Source organism: Gopherus evgoodei, unplaced genomic scaffold (genome assembly GCF_007399415.2).
Source record: "Gopherus evgoodei ecotype Sinaloan lineage unplaced genomic scaffold, rGopEvg1_v1.p scaffold_44_arrow_ctg1, whole genome shotgun sequence".
Classification (NCBI taxonomy): Eukaryota; Metazoa; Chordata; order Testudines; family Testudinidae; genus Gopherus; species Gopherus evgoodei.
The window spans coordinates 1,756,451-1,772,452 of NW_022060065.1; the positions used below are offsets into that span (position 1 = coordinate 1,756,451).

The 16,002-nt window shown below is 41.9% G+C and overlaps 1 protein-coding gene across 6 annotated transcripts in view; it reads right to left on the reverse strand.

Moving 5' to 3' along the window:
- The window catches only part of SLC45A4 (solute carrier family 45 member 4), a 136,303-nt gene that overhangs the window by 12,843 nt on the left and 107,458 nt on the right, over positions 1–16,002 (reverse strand). For all 6 annotated transcript variants that reach the window (XM_030546425.1, XM_030546421.1, XM_030546420.1 and 3 more), the window contains one exon: positions 1,982–2,170. In XM_030546425.1, the coding sequence (XP_030402285.1) occupies positions 1,982–2,170 (189 nt within the window). The remainder of the gene's footprint in view (positions 1–1,981; positions 2,171–16,002) is intronic.

A 16,002-nucleotide genomic window follows, 5' to 3' on the forward strand; every position in this document is an offset into this window, starting at 1 on the left:
GTGGCCAAAGCATGAAGGGGCACACATATGTTTAGCATATCTGGCATGTAAATACCTTGCCATGCTAGCTACAAAAGTTGCATGTGAACGCCTGTTCTGACTTTCTGGTGACGTTGTAAATAAGAAGTGGGTAGCATTATCTCCCATCAAGGTAAACAAACGTTGTCTTAGCGATTGGCGGAATAAGTAGGATTGAGTGGACTTGTAAGCTCTAATGTTTTACATTGTTTTGGAGTGCAGTTATGCAACAAAAATCCCCAAACATTTGTAAGTTGCACTTTCACGACAAAGATTGCACTACAGTACTTGTAAGAGGTGAACTGAAAAATACTATTTTATCATTTTTACAGTGCAAATATTTATAATCAAAATATAAAGTGAGCAGTGTACACTTGGTACTTGGTATTCTGTGTTGATAAATAGAAATCTATATATTTGAAAGTGTAGAAAAACATCAAAAATATTTAATACATTTCAACTGGTATTTCATTGCTTAACAGCAAAGAGTCCTGTGGCAGCTTATAGACTAACAGAAGTTTTGGAGCATGAGCTTTCGTGGGTGAATACCCACTTCGTCGGATGCATTGTTTAACAGTGATTAAAACTGCAATTAATTTTTTAAATTGTGATTTGAGTTAATTGCCTGAGTTAACTGCAATTAAGTAATAATTACTTTATTTAAAGTGTTCTAAAAGTTTGAGAACACAGACCAGTGATTACATTTTTACTAAATCAATCAATCACTAGAAGATGAAATGTTGCCAAGTAAAAGTTTTAGCTGATGCATTAAGCTGTTTGCCAATATCAACAGATGCAGACCTAAACTAACATACAGAGCTATCTTAAATCAGAATGAGCTTCCTCTTTACCTAGATAAATCTATCAAGGGGCCAGCAGTCAGATGGCTTTCACAAATTTGCAGGGGGAGAAGGAATAGCAGGAGCAGACAGACAACTAGTGGACAGAGCAACAACCACATCATATATTACCCATTCCTCCAAGCACTAACATTTTCTTGCAGGGACTAAGTCTAAGAAAACTGGGAGAGCAAAGCAATGGAAGTTGCTGATGTCTAATAAGTAGACATGATTTGTTTAGTAACAGGAACAGTTTTTACCCTGGGCAAACTGTAGGAAGTTAAAAACGTCACATGGCGGGTCAGACTTTGGAAAGGTAAAATGCTGAGCCAGTGTCAAATGCTCAGTTTGCTTCCTGAAATATTAAGACTTCTGTTAAAAATAGGGCTACATCTACCACACAAATAAGAGCAAAAGAGTTATGGCTCGGTTCCTTGCTATTCTATCAATCCAAAGGTGATGTAAATGTTTGCCCAAATTTACTTGCTGCTGCCAGTCCCATACTAAATTTCACAAAGATTCTCAGATCCTAGATTAAATCTTGTAGTAAACTATGTTCTAAGCAAACAATTTATTTTTAACAACTTTGATGGGGACTCAGGAAAAATTATTTTCCCACATATAGTTTCTGATAAACAAATATTAACAGCGTTCTGGACATTTTCAATACCAGGACTAAGAAAAGAACAAGAAAAAGTGAAAAGATAATTTTTGAAATAATGCTGGAAACAGGATGTGTTGCCAGATATGCATTAAAGGGAAAATGGATCACAACAGGAAACGTTTCCCTGTGAACAGGTTGCTACAGTTTTCCCATGTCAAGAACTGGCCGAATTCATCTTAGCGTCTGCAAATATGCTGGCAACCACTATTAATGACTAGGTATTAACAGTTACAGCTAGGCTTGCAACACATCTACTCTAGTATTTAGCACAGTACTGTAATTTTTGAAAGAGAACAAACAAGCAAAGTTTGGGATAGTTCACGTTAGAAATCTCAAGACTATCAATTTAGTACTAAACATCACATAAATTAATCAACCGCACATCATGTTTCTTATATAAATATTTTAGATCCAAGACTGTAGCAAAAAGAGGAATGCAGGTGATTTCCCCATTATTTACCTATAACAGAGCCATTAAGGAAAAGTGCAACACCAAAGAGGACACCAACGCAGAGAGCGAGAATAAAAGGCCGCCGGCGGCCCCAGCTCAGCGTGCAGCGGTCACTAGCCGAACCTATGAGTGGAGTGAAGATCAGGCCCAGGATGGGGCTAAGGAACCAAGTGAGGCTGTAGTATTGCTCAGGAAGACCTAAAACAAAGACAAAGAGGGTTCACAGATTACATGTTGGGCAATGAACATTTTAGACCTAACAGGACTGTCTCTGTTTATGAAAGGTACGATACATGAACAATATGTCTGTCTCTAGTAGTCACTCTCCTGAATGCACAACTGCATTAGATTCCCTAACTGGCAGAAAACTCACAGGATTAGACAAGTTATAGTTTCAATTTAAACCACATGCAGCATGAAGATTACAGTTACCATATCTAAATGGCTGAAAATAAAAGGTTATAAAATGAGTAGCATTATTTAGGAGTCAGTGGGGAGATTTGACCCTGTAGGGAGAGTAAAATAGAGGAGCCCATGTTTAGCAGGACAGTTTTTGGACTTTACTTGTTCATGGATATATAAAAACAGTGAGCCTTCTGACATTCTTGAAGAATTACCTGTAGGCCACTGCATCTGGTATTTCCCCTTCTTGCAGAACGATTGATGCAAAACTATTAATAACCAACTGATGCAAGTCTGAGAAAAGCAACATTCAGAGCTAATAAAGTTTTTGAAAATTGGACTTAATAAATATCTTAACATGTTAAAATGAAACCAGTGCCCTACTCATTGCTGTGTTTATAATTTTGTACCAGAGTGTACTCTGGATAAAATTGAACAATGGATAAAAAGTAATTATTTGCTAGCCCTCAGAATGGATAAATAGGTTGCTCCTCTCTAAAACCAAAAGGGTTTTTTGTTTTGCCTCCCCACACCCCTAAAAAGAAGATTATTGAGTTCTGTGTTCAGGACCGAGGGGGGAAGTGAAATGGGTTTTATGGGAAAAAGCTAGTGCAAGTGATGAACAACATCTGGAGAAAGACAAGTGAACAGAAGGAAGGAGACCCAAAAAAAACCCAAACACACACACACACTCACCCAAACCAACCACACAAAAAGGGGAAAAAAGCCTGCTACCCACATTTAGTGTGAGTAATGCTGTCCTGCAGCCTACAGATGTCTGTAGTGCTTCAGAGCAGGTGTTACTCTTACTGAATGTACGTTCAGAAGTGTTTTCCCTCTTTAATACAGCACTACCTCATATACCCTTTTGACACAATTTACAATAAAGCAATATGGGCAAAACAGTTCATTGTTTATTGTCTAAGCAGCACAGAGCCGAAAATACCAATATTCTAATGCTAAAGAAAAATACTTACAATTCAAAACCATAAGTAGTGATCACAACTGTTTGATCTTTACCACTGAGGTCAAGCTGCACTTCATGTTTTCATCCTGTGAATATTAGTTATCAAGTGGGATGATGACAATAATTCAGAAAAACCCATATGGTAGTTCAGGAAAGTCTAATCTCATTGCTATTTAAAGTACTATCAAGTCTTGACTAACATGACGACTTCTTCTATGAGATCTTGGTTTCCCAAGATAGCAGGAAACAGTATGTGGTACAGTAAATAAGCTATATAGACTGAATTTAGTGTTGCTTACTAAAGAAGAACATTTCATCCTAAAGCCTCTGAATGATGTTCTGAAGCTAAGAACCTCTGTGTGATCGGACCAGCTTTTGCCAACTGTAACATGTTCACAACCACAGCTGCTTAGCCCAATATTGGGCTATTAAGTTCATCAGACCACACTCTGAGCTTTGTCAGGACTCCACTAGTAGCAGAAAAGGCATACAGAAGCCTTCTTCCCGGTGCATGGAGCAGGTACTCTTTAATAGCCCTTTCTTGGTTGGAGCTGAAGACCAGCAGCACCCTGTTCAACTGACTGGCAGAAATCCACTTCCAACATCCTCCACTAGAAGAGGATCTAGTCTCTCCTTGATGTAGATCCCACTCATAGGCTTAAGTTAGCTTGCAGTTGTGTTCTCCTTCCCTGCTAGCTATGAGATAACTACCAGTGGCCTATGGGACAAAGCTCAGAGAGACGTGCCAAGGGAACTACAAATAGTTGGGGCTGTGAGACCAAGTGTTCACACCATGGCTCAGGCTACCACCTGCTGGCTCCTGCTTAGCTTTTCTGACAGGCTGATGAAGTCTTGGATATTGGTCAGGGGCGGGAAGGCTTTGAGTTGGTGCTCCCTTCTAGGTGTAGTGCAAGATCTTGTGGGACATGTGACGTTTAACTCCCAGCTTTCAGGGACAATTAAAAGTTAACAGCTTTGATCTTGGCTTTCTGCAATCTCTGCTCAGACTACAGCTCTAGCTTGCATCTATACCAGCCAGCTCCCCTCACTGAGCCTATTCCTGGCAGAGCACTGCACAAAGTCAGCCAGCAGGGGTGCACTCGCAAAGCAGTAGGTCTTAGGACACAGTCCTGCCTGAGGGCCAGCCTCTGCTTGCATACTGATTTTATACCAGTGTTCATTCTTTTGGCTTCACTATTTTACTCCAGTAGGAGAGCAGAATCTGGCTCTGGATGTTTAACATGTACCAAGCCAGACCATATAAGATGTTAACACTTATGCATGCCTCATCTATTGCACAGGCTGGAGGAAGTTTAAATGCAGAAACCAAGCTCAGGAGGAAGAAATTCTTCAGCACAACAATATACGAAGCTCAAAGCCAGACAGGTTTTTAAGTCACTTATGGTTGGATGACTTTTTGCACCCACTACATACCTGCAAGACATAAGAGAAGGAAACGCCCAGCACTGTTTACTCCCTAGAAATCCCCTTTCGTCAGGTTAGCCCTGCATCAGTGGTTCACGCCATGTGATGCAGCTTGTTATAACAAGTACTACCTTAAAAGACATCCAGTAATTACAGTTTCATTAACATAACTGGTCTGTGCAGAAGTCACCATAACATGAAACAAGTCAAATGCCACAAACCTTTTCAACATGTGTATGCTGAGAAGAGTTTAAATTTTGAGCTTCAAAACTGGGTAATTTTTGTTTTGGGACATTTATTGACATCTGAGCTCAACTCAGAAAGGCTTAATCTATTTAAGCCAAAGAAGGTGTTGCATGCTGACCATACGCTTTCAAATAAAGACAGCTGAAGACACCCAAAGCTAGCAAAAGTTTCAATTACTTACATTGACAATATCAATCTATTTGAAGTCAAAGAAATGTACCAGACATGTAGGTGTAACAGTACATAAAAATTCAGAGACTTTCCTCTGGTATTCCATCCTTCAGTTAAGAGAAAGAAACTTGATACGGCATTAGCTTGTATATTCACTGAGAAGTCTGAAGGAATGTCTAGTATAGTGAATGCTTACGGGAAGAGGGTAGGTTTAGAAGAGAAAATAAAAAAAGAGCAAGTAAAAAATCACTTAGAAAGATTAGATGCCTGTAAGTCACCAGGGCCTGATGAAATGCATCCTAGAATACTCAAGGAGTTAATAGAAGAGGTATCTGAACCTCTAGCTATTATCTTTGGGAAATCATGGGAGACGGGGGAGATTCCAGAAGACTGGAAGGGGGCAAATATAGTGCCCATCTATAAAAAGGGAAATAAAAACAACCCAGGAAACTACAGACCAGTTAGTTTAACTTCTGTGCCAGGGAAGATAATGGAGCAGGTAATCAAATAAATCATCTGCAAACACTTGGAAGGTGGTATGGTGATAGGGAATAGCCAGCATGGATTTGTAAAGAACAAATCGTGTCAAACTAATCTGATAGTGTTCTTTGATAGGATAACGAGCCTTGTGGATAAGGGAGAAGCGGTGGATGTGATATACCTAGACTTTAGTAAGGCATTTGATACGGTCTCGCATGATATTCTTATAGATAAACTAGGAAAGTACAGTTTAGATGAGGCTACTATAAGGTGGGTGCATAACTGGCTGGATAACCATACTCAGAGAGTAGTTGTTAATGGCTCCCAAACCTGCTGGAAAGGTATAACAAGTGGGGTTCCGCAGGGGTCTGTTTTGGGACCGGTTCTGTTCAATATCTTCATCAACGATTTAGATGTTGGCATATAAAGTACGCTTATTAAGTTTGCGGACGATACCAAACTGGGAGGGATTGCAACTGCTTTGGAGGACAGGGTCAAAATTCAAAATGATCTGGACAAGTTGGAGAAATGGTCTGAGGTAAACAGGATGAAGTTCAATAAAGATAAATGCAAAGTGCTCCACCTAGGAAGGAACAATCAGTTTCACACATACAGAATGGGAAGAGACTGTCTAGGCAGGAGTATGGCAGAAAGAGATCTAGGGGTCATAGTAGACCACAAGCTTAATATGAGTCAACAGTGCGATACTGTCGCAAAAAAAGCAAACATGATTCTGGGATGCATTAACAGGTGCGTTGTAAACAAGACACGAGAAGTCATTCTTCCGCTTTACTCTGCGCTGGTTAGGCCTCAACTGGAGTATTGTGTCCAGTTCTGGGCACCGCATTTCAAGAAAGATGTGGAGAAATTGGAGAGGGTCCAGAGAAGAGCAACAAGAATGATTAAAGGTCTTGAGAACATGACCTATGAAGGAAGGCTGAAGGAATTGGGTTTGTTTAGTTTGGAAAAGAGAAGACTGAGAGGGGACATGATAGCAGTTTTCAAGTATCTAAAAGGGTGTCATCAGGAGGAGGGAGAAAACTTGTTCACCTTAGCCTCCAATGATAGAACAAGAAGCAATGGGCTTAAACTGCAGCAAGGGAGATTTAGGTTGGACATTAGGAAAAAGTTCCTAACTGTCAGGGTAGTTAAACACTGGAATAGATTGCCTAGGGAAGTTGTGGAATCTCCATCTCTGGAGATATTTAAGAGTAGGTTAGAGAAATGTCTACTAGGGATGGTCTAGACAGTATTTGGTCCTGCCATGAGGGCAGGGGACTGGACTCGATGACCTCTCGAGGTCCCTTCCAGTCCTAGAGTCTATATCAATCTTTAATCTGATTTGAACTGATCACTCAGGTACAAAATGAAAACCCACTTTTAAACCTTTTCTGTCAGCTGCAATAGAATTTTCACTTCTCCAAATTCTACAGGCTGGGAGTGAAGTTACATGCTTCGAAGCAAGGTTAATGAATTGCAAAGAAAGGTTACTGAACTGTTGCACAAGCGTCACAAGATTTTTTTTTTTAAACTGATTTTATTGCTAGCATTACTTCTTTCTGTTTACTACTTGCAAGGTCAGCTGGTTTCTGGACATTATGTAAATCAAAGAATAGTCAAAAATCAAGCTAAGACAAATCGCTGTGATGAAAGTTTACAGCAGGAGTCAGCAACCTCTGGCACACGGCTCGGCAGGGTAAGCACCCTGGTGGGCCGAGCCAGTTTATCTGCTGCGTCGGCAGGTTTGGCTGGCCGCAGTTCACTGTCCCAGGCCAATGGGGGTGGTGGGAAGTGGCGCAGGCTGAGGGATGTGCTGGCCGCGGCTTCCCACCACCCCCATTGGCCTGGGAAAGTGAACCGTGGCCAGTGGGAGCCACGATCGGCTGAAGCTGCTGACACGGTAGATAAACTTACCCTGGCGAGCTGCGTGCCAGAAGTTGCCGACCCCTGGTTTACAGTCTGTTACCAAAACCTAGGCTCCTGAATCCACATATAAGAGGCATTGAACACTAATTTGCAATAGTTTCAAAAGGGGCTCAGTACTTCTGTGGGGAAAAATAAGCCATTTAGACACCTAAAGTAAATATGGTTTGAGATGTCCAACTTTGAAAGTTTTCAGCAAACTACTTTTTAGTAGCCAGAATATTCTTCTTTAGAAATGTATTATAAAGGCTTTGCAAAACTTGAGCCAAAAGAGAAAAAAAATTAAGTACAACTCCTCCTGTTTTTCTGCAGAGCTGTCAAGACACCTTGAATGGGTCAGAGGTAACTTTGTAGAGGTGGCTTCTACAGTGATTTGACTATTGTACATTCGTTTGATGGTCGGAAGAAGGAAAACCTTTGACATCTGAGTATAGGCTGCAGCTGCACCTTATCTTGTCTGAGTAACGCTACCACTCTCTGCCATTGCAGTTCAGCTGCCACATCTGAACCTTGCATTCACCCTGCTGTTTGCAGGTCAGAAGTTTGCAACACACCCCTCTTCCCACCAAGATTCACAGTGGACAGAGAAAGGCAGTCTGGCTTCTCCAAACATTGAAAGTATGCCTACACTGGGAGGGCGCCTCCCAGACTGGACTGACAGGGTGGTGTTGGCAGGGCTCACATTAGTGCATTAAATTTAGCAACATGGACTTTGCAGCTTGGGCTCTCAAGCATGCAGAGGGAGGGGATGGGTTTGGGAGCCCGAGCTCCAGCGTCACAGCAACGTCCTGACTATGATTTTTAGCAAGCTAGTGCAAGTCCCACAAACACGAAAGACTGTTGCCCCAGGCTGTGAGGCTCAATCCCAGGTGTAGTATATACATAGCTTGCTAATTTAGTGTTCGTAATTGCAACAAGCCTCAGCAGTGAGACTTCAAGGCATCCCTCCTAGATGTTCATAAAGCCCAGACTATCTGCATGCCTAAGGGATTTTATTTTTTGAGGAACAGAGAGGAACAGAGTTGGGAGAGCAGAGTACTTTCAAAAATAGCATCTTGGTCACTCCAGTAGTGCCAGGTTTTGTATAGCAATAGGCATTTTATATTACAGACAAAAGTCCAAAGACACTTTTGGAGCAGTTCCTGACAAGAGTCAGTTTCTACTTCTATCCTGGCATATGAGTTACTAATAGCAAACCAGTCTGTCACAGTATTTTCATGTACATACACATACACACACACACACACACACAGAGAAAACAGAGGGAATTTGAAAGGATGAAGCTGAAGCGCCCCAAAATGTTAGGTGCCTCTTACAAAATATGGTTCCTACCCAGGAGATGTCACATTTAGACACTGCAAAGTGAAGCTCAAACACATCACAGAGGGGGTAAGAAGGGTGAAAACAATATTACAGATACTTATGAAGGCACATGTGCATTCCCATAGTTTCAGTTTTTGCATTCTTCCCTCCCCTTTACAGGCAGGATTTAAATAAGGTGATGGAGATAGCATGTTGAACATGTCCAGCCAGAAGGAGAGAAGATGAGGGAGTACCTTCTTGGTCAGTGCCAAAAACTGAAATCCCCTGCTGTGTTGTGCTGGGGAATATTCATTACCACCATCTAGTTGTAAAAAAGGCAGCCAGGTGGTATTTTAAAAGTGAATTTCATTCACGTGGAATGTGTCAGATTATTAGCCCTGTAGATTCCAGTTCTCTACACTCAGAACAGGTACACCAAGGGAGACATTTTGACTGAAGTTGGAATGAACTAATCTTTTATTGTGTGGTACTCATCTATTCCCATCCATTCACACTGGTCCTTTCACCTGAGTCTCGCTAAGGTGGCAATTTCTGTCAATTGCTTTATTCAGCAGGTAACTGGACTGTAATAAGTTCGTGACTGAGCTTAGATGGGCCAAATGAGCTATCAATAAGCATTTTTAGTCCGATGAAGCTTGAACTGGGGAACTTAGAGGTGAAAGCACCTGCATCCTGTTACCAATCCCATGAGCTGTCTGGTGCTGTCCCTTTATTATAATCCTTTTGCCTGCAATTTTTCACTATTTTGTTTGTCCTGTCAGGGAATAGGATCCAGACTTTGTTTAGTGACCATTAACAGTCATGCACTGATCTAGGCAACACCTGCAATTGTTTTTGATTTTTCTGTTGACCCCTGGGGGTGGGGGGTGAAGTAATTCAAGTACTGTTATTTAGCAGCCAGCGAGAAAACACAAATATTGAAGAGGAAAAAAATACCCTGGATAAACAAGCTCTAGTACTGGCCCCATGAGCTGACTTTGTGGAGAAGGTTAGAAGTCCCAAACAACTCAATGAAAAACAATTTCTATTAGCAGCTACCACAGCCACTGAGACCCTTGCAACGTGGCATTTCCCAGCAAGCTATAAACAAACAGGACACTGGCTTCTAGTAAATAAGTTTTTGTTTTTTCCCCAGACAAAAAAAAAAGCCCAACAATAGTGGGACCAGCACGGCTCCTGGTTCACAGGAAACGCTTACTGTGTCACCACGAGTCTGAGGGCTGTATGAGGTCACGAGTTGCATGGAAGAAAGATTAAGTCACACGCAGCAGTTTCTATTCAAAACTTCTTTCTGATAAAGTTCTGGGTGGGGGTGGGGGTGGGTGAATAGTTCCTTGCAAGTATAAAACAAAAAGATCTGACATGGGAATAGGAATTTAGCTTCTGTTTTCATTTGTCAAATTATCACCTAGGTCAGGGGTCGGCAACCTTTCAGCAGTGCAGAGCGTCTTCATTTATTCACTAATTTAAGGTTTCGTGTGCCAGTAATACATTTTAACAAAGTCTCTTTCTATAAGTCTATAATATATAACTAAACTATTGTTGTATGTAAAGTAAATAAGGTTTTAAAATGTTTAAGAAACTTAATTTAAAATTAAATTAAAATGCAGAGCTCCCAGACCAGTGGCCAGGACCCAGGTAGTGTGAGTGCCACTGAAAATCAGCTCGCGTACTGCCTTTGGCACACGTGCCATAGGTTGCCTACCCCTGACCTAGAGATTTGCTTGTATTCTTGAGAACCAAAAATCAGAACCAAAGAGAAATAGACAAGTATATGTGCACATAACAAAAAGCCACTGTGTTTTGCAAATACTATGCATTCTGCACTACTGTCCCTTAATTAAAACACTGAATTTTTCTCAATATTGGTAACAATCCTTTACCTAGTTAAGTTTTCCAGATTACGTGTTACAGATGTTGTATTTTGTTATTGTAACAAACAGTACTAGGACAAGATCGATAAATATTTGTTATAATCTCACCACAAAAATATTTTTCAAGAGCCTGTAAATAAGTGTAAAACCCCCAATGTCTGCACATATTCTCATTAGAAGAGAATTTTATAGAGCAGTGTCAGCTTTGTTAAATTTATTCCTCTTTCAGGGGGCTTGTATAAAGAATGGGGCTTCTGAGAGAAGAATGCACTTTTAAAGAAAGGTTTTTATATTCCTTCCCTTAGCATTCAAAATTATTTGCCTAATTCAAAGTTGCCACTCATTCATTATTTCCCCAAAGAAATGGAGGAACATGGAGGCTGCCAGAAGATTGCATGCTGACTCTGGTGAGCATTAATTTTCCCTATGAACCTTTATCAGAAACATTAAGCAGACTATACCTCTCTACTCTTCAGACGAAGCTTCCTTGTAACATTCCTGCAAATTAGATGGTTCAATCTCAGAAGATTGAGGGCTCAAAATAGACTCTGACCTACCTAGCAGGTTCCCCTCACCTGGGATAGTCATCTCCCGTGGTCTGCTACTCCTGATGTCCTCAGGGGAGGGATGCAGTCCTGTTCCCACCTCTCCTGGAAACTTCAGAGGTTGTCTTCCCCATTATTCACTCCAGATTTCTATCTTGCCCATAAATGATTCTTTCTATTCCTCTCTAATTCTCCTATCAGGCCTGTTCTCTTAATCCCTCACCCCCAATGACAGTCCCACTTATCTGATTCATTCTGCATTACTCTACTGGCATGTCCCACAATGGATTCTCCCTTCTCTCCATGAAGGGAGCTGCTCCATGTCTGAAAAATCACTTTGGTCTGTGAACATGACATCACTATTAGCCGCAAGAGGACTGGCTTGGAGCCAGGCAGAGGGCATAGCATTCTTCAGGCAGCCTATCACCCTTTCTACTCACAGATCACTACTGAGGTGAGGCTGACTGGTCTATAGTTCGCCACATTCTCATTCTCTTTTTTAAAAAATGGGCACCATATTTGCCTTTTTCCAATCATCCGGGACATTCCTCAAGCACCATGAGTTTTCAAAGATGGCCTGTGGCTCTGCAGTCACATCAGCCAACTCCCTCAGCACCCTATGATGCATTAGATCCGGACCCATGGACTTGTGCATGTCCAGCCCCCAATCAGCAAAGACTCTGAAATCTGTAGCTCTGACAGTAATAATCAGTTTGCATCCTTGTGCCTAATAAGCTGAAAAAGACTAGAAATAAAATTTAATTCAACCCTCTAGCTTGTTAAACCAGTAGTGATTGACAAGTGCCTTTTGACCTTTCAGCAAGAGGATCTAAAGAACATTAACTCCAGATACAAAACACTTTAAACAAGAATCCCTGGAAGCTGACAGACCTTCCCCTCATCTGAGAGCTGTAGGTTGTATGCTCCATGAAAATACAAGTTACACCTAACCAGCCATTCAAGATTAAGTGCATAACCTAGGCCTAACTATCCCTAGAAGGCACAGGAGACTGTGTTACGGATAGTTCAGAAAAGCTACAGATACACAAGGACTTAAAGGTCACATACAAGAGTACAAGGAGTATGCAGTGCACATTGATTTATAACTGCTAGGCTGCACTTATGTTTTGGTGAATGCAGCAGTCAGTAAGTTACTTTTCTGCACTGTAATCTCTCTCTCTCTCTCTCTCGTAAGGGATGGAATTAAAATGCATAAGCTGTGCATGATGCCCCACTTATACTCCACATGCGTTATGTAAGACTGCAGTATTTAGCCATTCTGTCTCACTGCAAGATTAGACAATTACAATGACATGTGTTGCCTGCAGATATGCAGCATCCCAGTTTACCCAAAGCTCAACAGTGTTTGTCACAATTTCGCATTTAGACACAGGAATGTTTCAGTTAAGGATATAATTTAATTTGTCTAGTTTAATTTAAAAGCTTACAATACTGCCCAATAATATGAACTCTTATTTACAAGATATCTTTTTTGCTGCATTGATTAACATGGTCTCTGAATAGGATTGTACACTTTTCATTGGAGAAAATTTTAAAGTCAAGTCATTGCTGCAATACAGCTACTGTTTTGCATTAAGGACTTTAAACTGTATGCAACTAGAAATACTAAATTTGCTTGAGAGGACAAATTAGATCATCAGTGAAGAACAGAAGCCAATGATTGCTCGTCAGGTTAGAAGGTTTAGGAAACTAGTGCAGACCACTGAGGACACTGCTTGCAGCTTTTAGATTTGACAAAGCCTCTCCAATTTGATTCTGAATGGTCTTTTAAGAATATGTGTAGGCACCACCTGGGATCTTCAGTTAGAGGAAGTATTAATTTTTTAGTTAGGTATAACAACACTCTCTCACATTTTACAGAGTGTCTTCCTTTCCAAAGGCTCCCCAAATTTGTAAGCTGCACAAATAACGGAATAACTTTAACACTAACGCAGACACTGTTTGAATGGATGGCAACAACCCAGCATAGAAGGAAGTGGGGGTAGAGTGAAGGGGATATTTTGGCCAAGGACATCAGGGGAAAACTAATCCTATGAAGACATCTCACTGCAGGGCAGTTATGATCTCCCCCCCTCCCCCCCAACAGACCCATGCGCAAAGCCAGGACAAATCTGACTGTTTTGGGAGGATTAGGACAAATAAGATTCCAATCTCAACATGACATACAACTACTTGCTTCCTGCCAAGCAAGCTACTCGCTTGCACTTAGGGCTTGGCTACACTAGAGAGTTGCAGCACTGGTGGTGGGTTTACAGTGCTGCAACTTAGTAACTGTCCACACTTGCAAGGCACATCCAGCACTGCAACTCCCTGGCTGCAGCGCTGGCTGTACACCTGGTCTGCTTGGGGTGTAACGATTGCAGCGCTGGTGATGCAGCGCTGCTCATCAAGTGTGGCCACCAAAAGCTCTGTTATTGGCCTCCAGGGTATTAGGAGGTATCCCAGAATGCCTGCTCACAACAAACCGGAAGAATGGCTGAACTCCAAGCTCCCCCGAGCTGCTTATCTAAAAAACAAACACGGCTCCTGTTTGCTGGAGAGAGCAGAGGCAGACAGGGGAATTGCTTTGGAAGGTTCACAGCTGTTTGCTTGAAGAGAGAAGTCACACGGCAGAGGGGGAGGAGGGAGTCCGTGTTGAGCAGCTGCTTATGTGGTCTGAAGGTTATTTAGGAGTGCATAATTTGCATTTAGTGAATGAGAGGGGTGGGGGAAGGGCTTGAAACTTTTAAATTGATTGCAGGTTGGTGATGTGTATGTTCCAGTCCTTAGAACTTGCAAGGCAGGGAGCTAACAGATCCAAAAATCCTCTCTCCCCCTCACCCCCCCCTTTCGAAAAGCACGTTGCAGCCACTTGAACGTTGGGATAGCTGCCCACAATGCACCATTCCCAACAGCGCTGCAAATGCTGCAAATGTGGCCACACTGCAGCGCTGGTAGCTGTCAGTGTGGCCACACTGCAGCGCTTTCCCTACACAGATGTAGGAAGACAGCTGTAACTCCCAGCGCTACACACCTGTAAGTGTAGCCATACCCTTAGTCTTGAATACACTGACCAAACAATATACATTACCCGAGGCTGAAGAGGCAGAGCAAGCAGACTGAGGGCAGGTCTACACTTAAAGCAGCAGTGGCACAGCTGCATCGGTGCTGCTGCACTGCTTTATTGAAGATGCTACTAGGCAGATAAGAGCTTCTCTCATGGGGCACCATAGTTAGGTGGTAGCTGTGTTGATGGGAGATGCTTTCCTGTAGGTAGCGCTATGTTGACACCAGGTGGTTAGGGCAGTATAATTACATTGGTCAGAGGTGTGAAAAATCCACACCCCCCAAGTGACAGTTACACCAGTATTTTGTAGCATAGACCTGGCCTGTGTGGAGCTTAAGGCAAGAGTTTAGCAAAGGCACAGGTAGGCATGTTATTTATTCCTTTTGTTACTTCATATTTACAAGGAAACAAAGACCAGATTTTATTTTCAATCTCTGGTTGTATGCGTTGGGGAGACTAGGCATCTAGGACACAAATGCCAGATCACATCAGCAGCCAGTCTCTGAAGGAGTGACATACAAAAACGCACCTATGCTTTTTGGGGGGTTGGAAATCCTATTTAGAATCCTGGCTGAACAATAGTAAAATGCCACTTTCTTACCGAATGTCATGTTGTTTTAGCCCAGGATATTAGAGAAACACAAGGTGGGCGAGGTAATCTCTCTAGTTCTGTAGGAACTCAAAAGCTTCTCTCTCTCTCTCTCATATATACCAACAGCAGATGGTCCAATAAAAGATATTACCTCACCCCAACTTGTCTCTGACCTTTTTACTGAGTATCTTTTTCCTTGGTGTATTTAGAGTACTGTTTGTTTTAGAGCCAACATAGCTAAGAAGGAGTGAGACGGGTTTTTCTTAGGTATCACCAGAATTGTTTACTAGATTCAAACTGGTCACACTTGTGCAATATCACTGAAGGCCATGGTACTGCACAGGTATTATAAAAGCCATTATGAGTTTCACAGATGTAGCTAACGGCCTAATTTAGCATTTTTGTTATTGGTGAAGACACATGAGAAGGAAGAACCCAGCTGGAGACTCAGCCCAGAACAAATCTGAAAGGCTGGCAGCTAGAAAATATTTTCATCTGCAAGATGAGCAAGTTTGATATGGAATCAGTGAAATTCATGGGGAACTTCAGTGTCACAGTTCAGGATTAGCTGCATCTTTGAGCTGGTTTCCAGTTTCACCAAGTAACCCCTTTCAGATTTCAGGCCCCTCCTCTGCTCCTGTCCTGGAGTGGGATCCCACAATTCTCCCACTCTAATCAAGTAGCCCCCGAGGCCACCAGCTGTGTTGCTCAGCAGTGCCAATGGGGTTCAACAGCCAGAAAACTCTCTTTTGGGAACTGTGACCAGTAGGTGAACAGAGTGAACCAAACCAGATTTTTAAAACAAGTACACTATACATTCTATAATAGGAACAAAGCATTAAAAAAAAAACCAACAACCCCAAACTCCCCACCTTTTATTTTGTTAGAGTCTACACAACCATCTTTTCCTAAAGCTTAGATAAGCCTAGCTTCTCCTAGGCACCCCCAATTCTGAGAACTAGGGTTCAGTCTGCTTCCCATGCAGTCCCTGTCTCTTCCACCTTGTCTTTCAAGG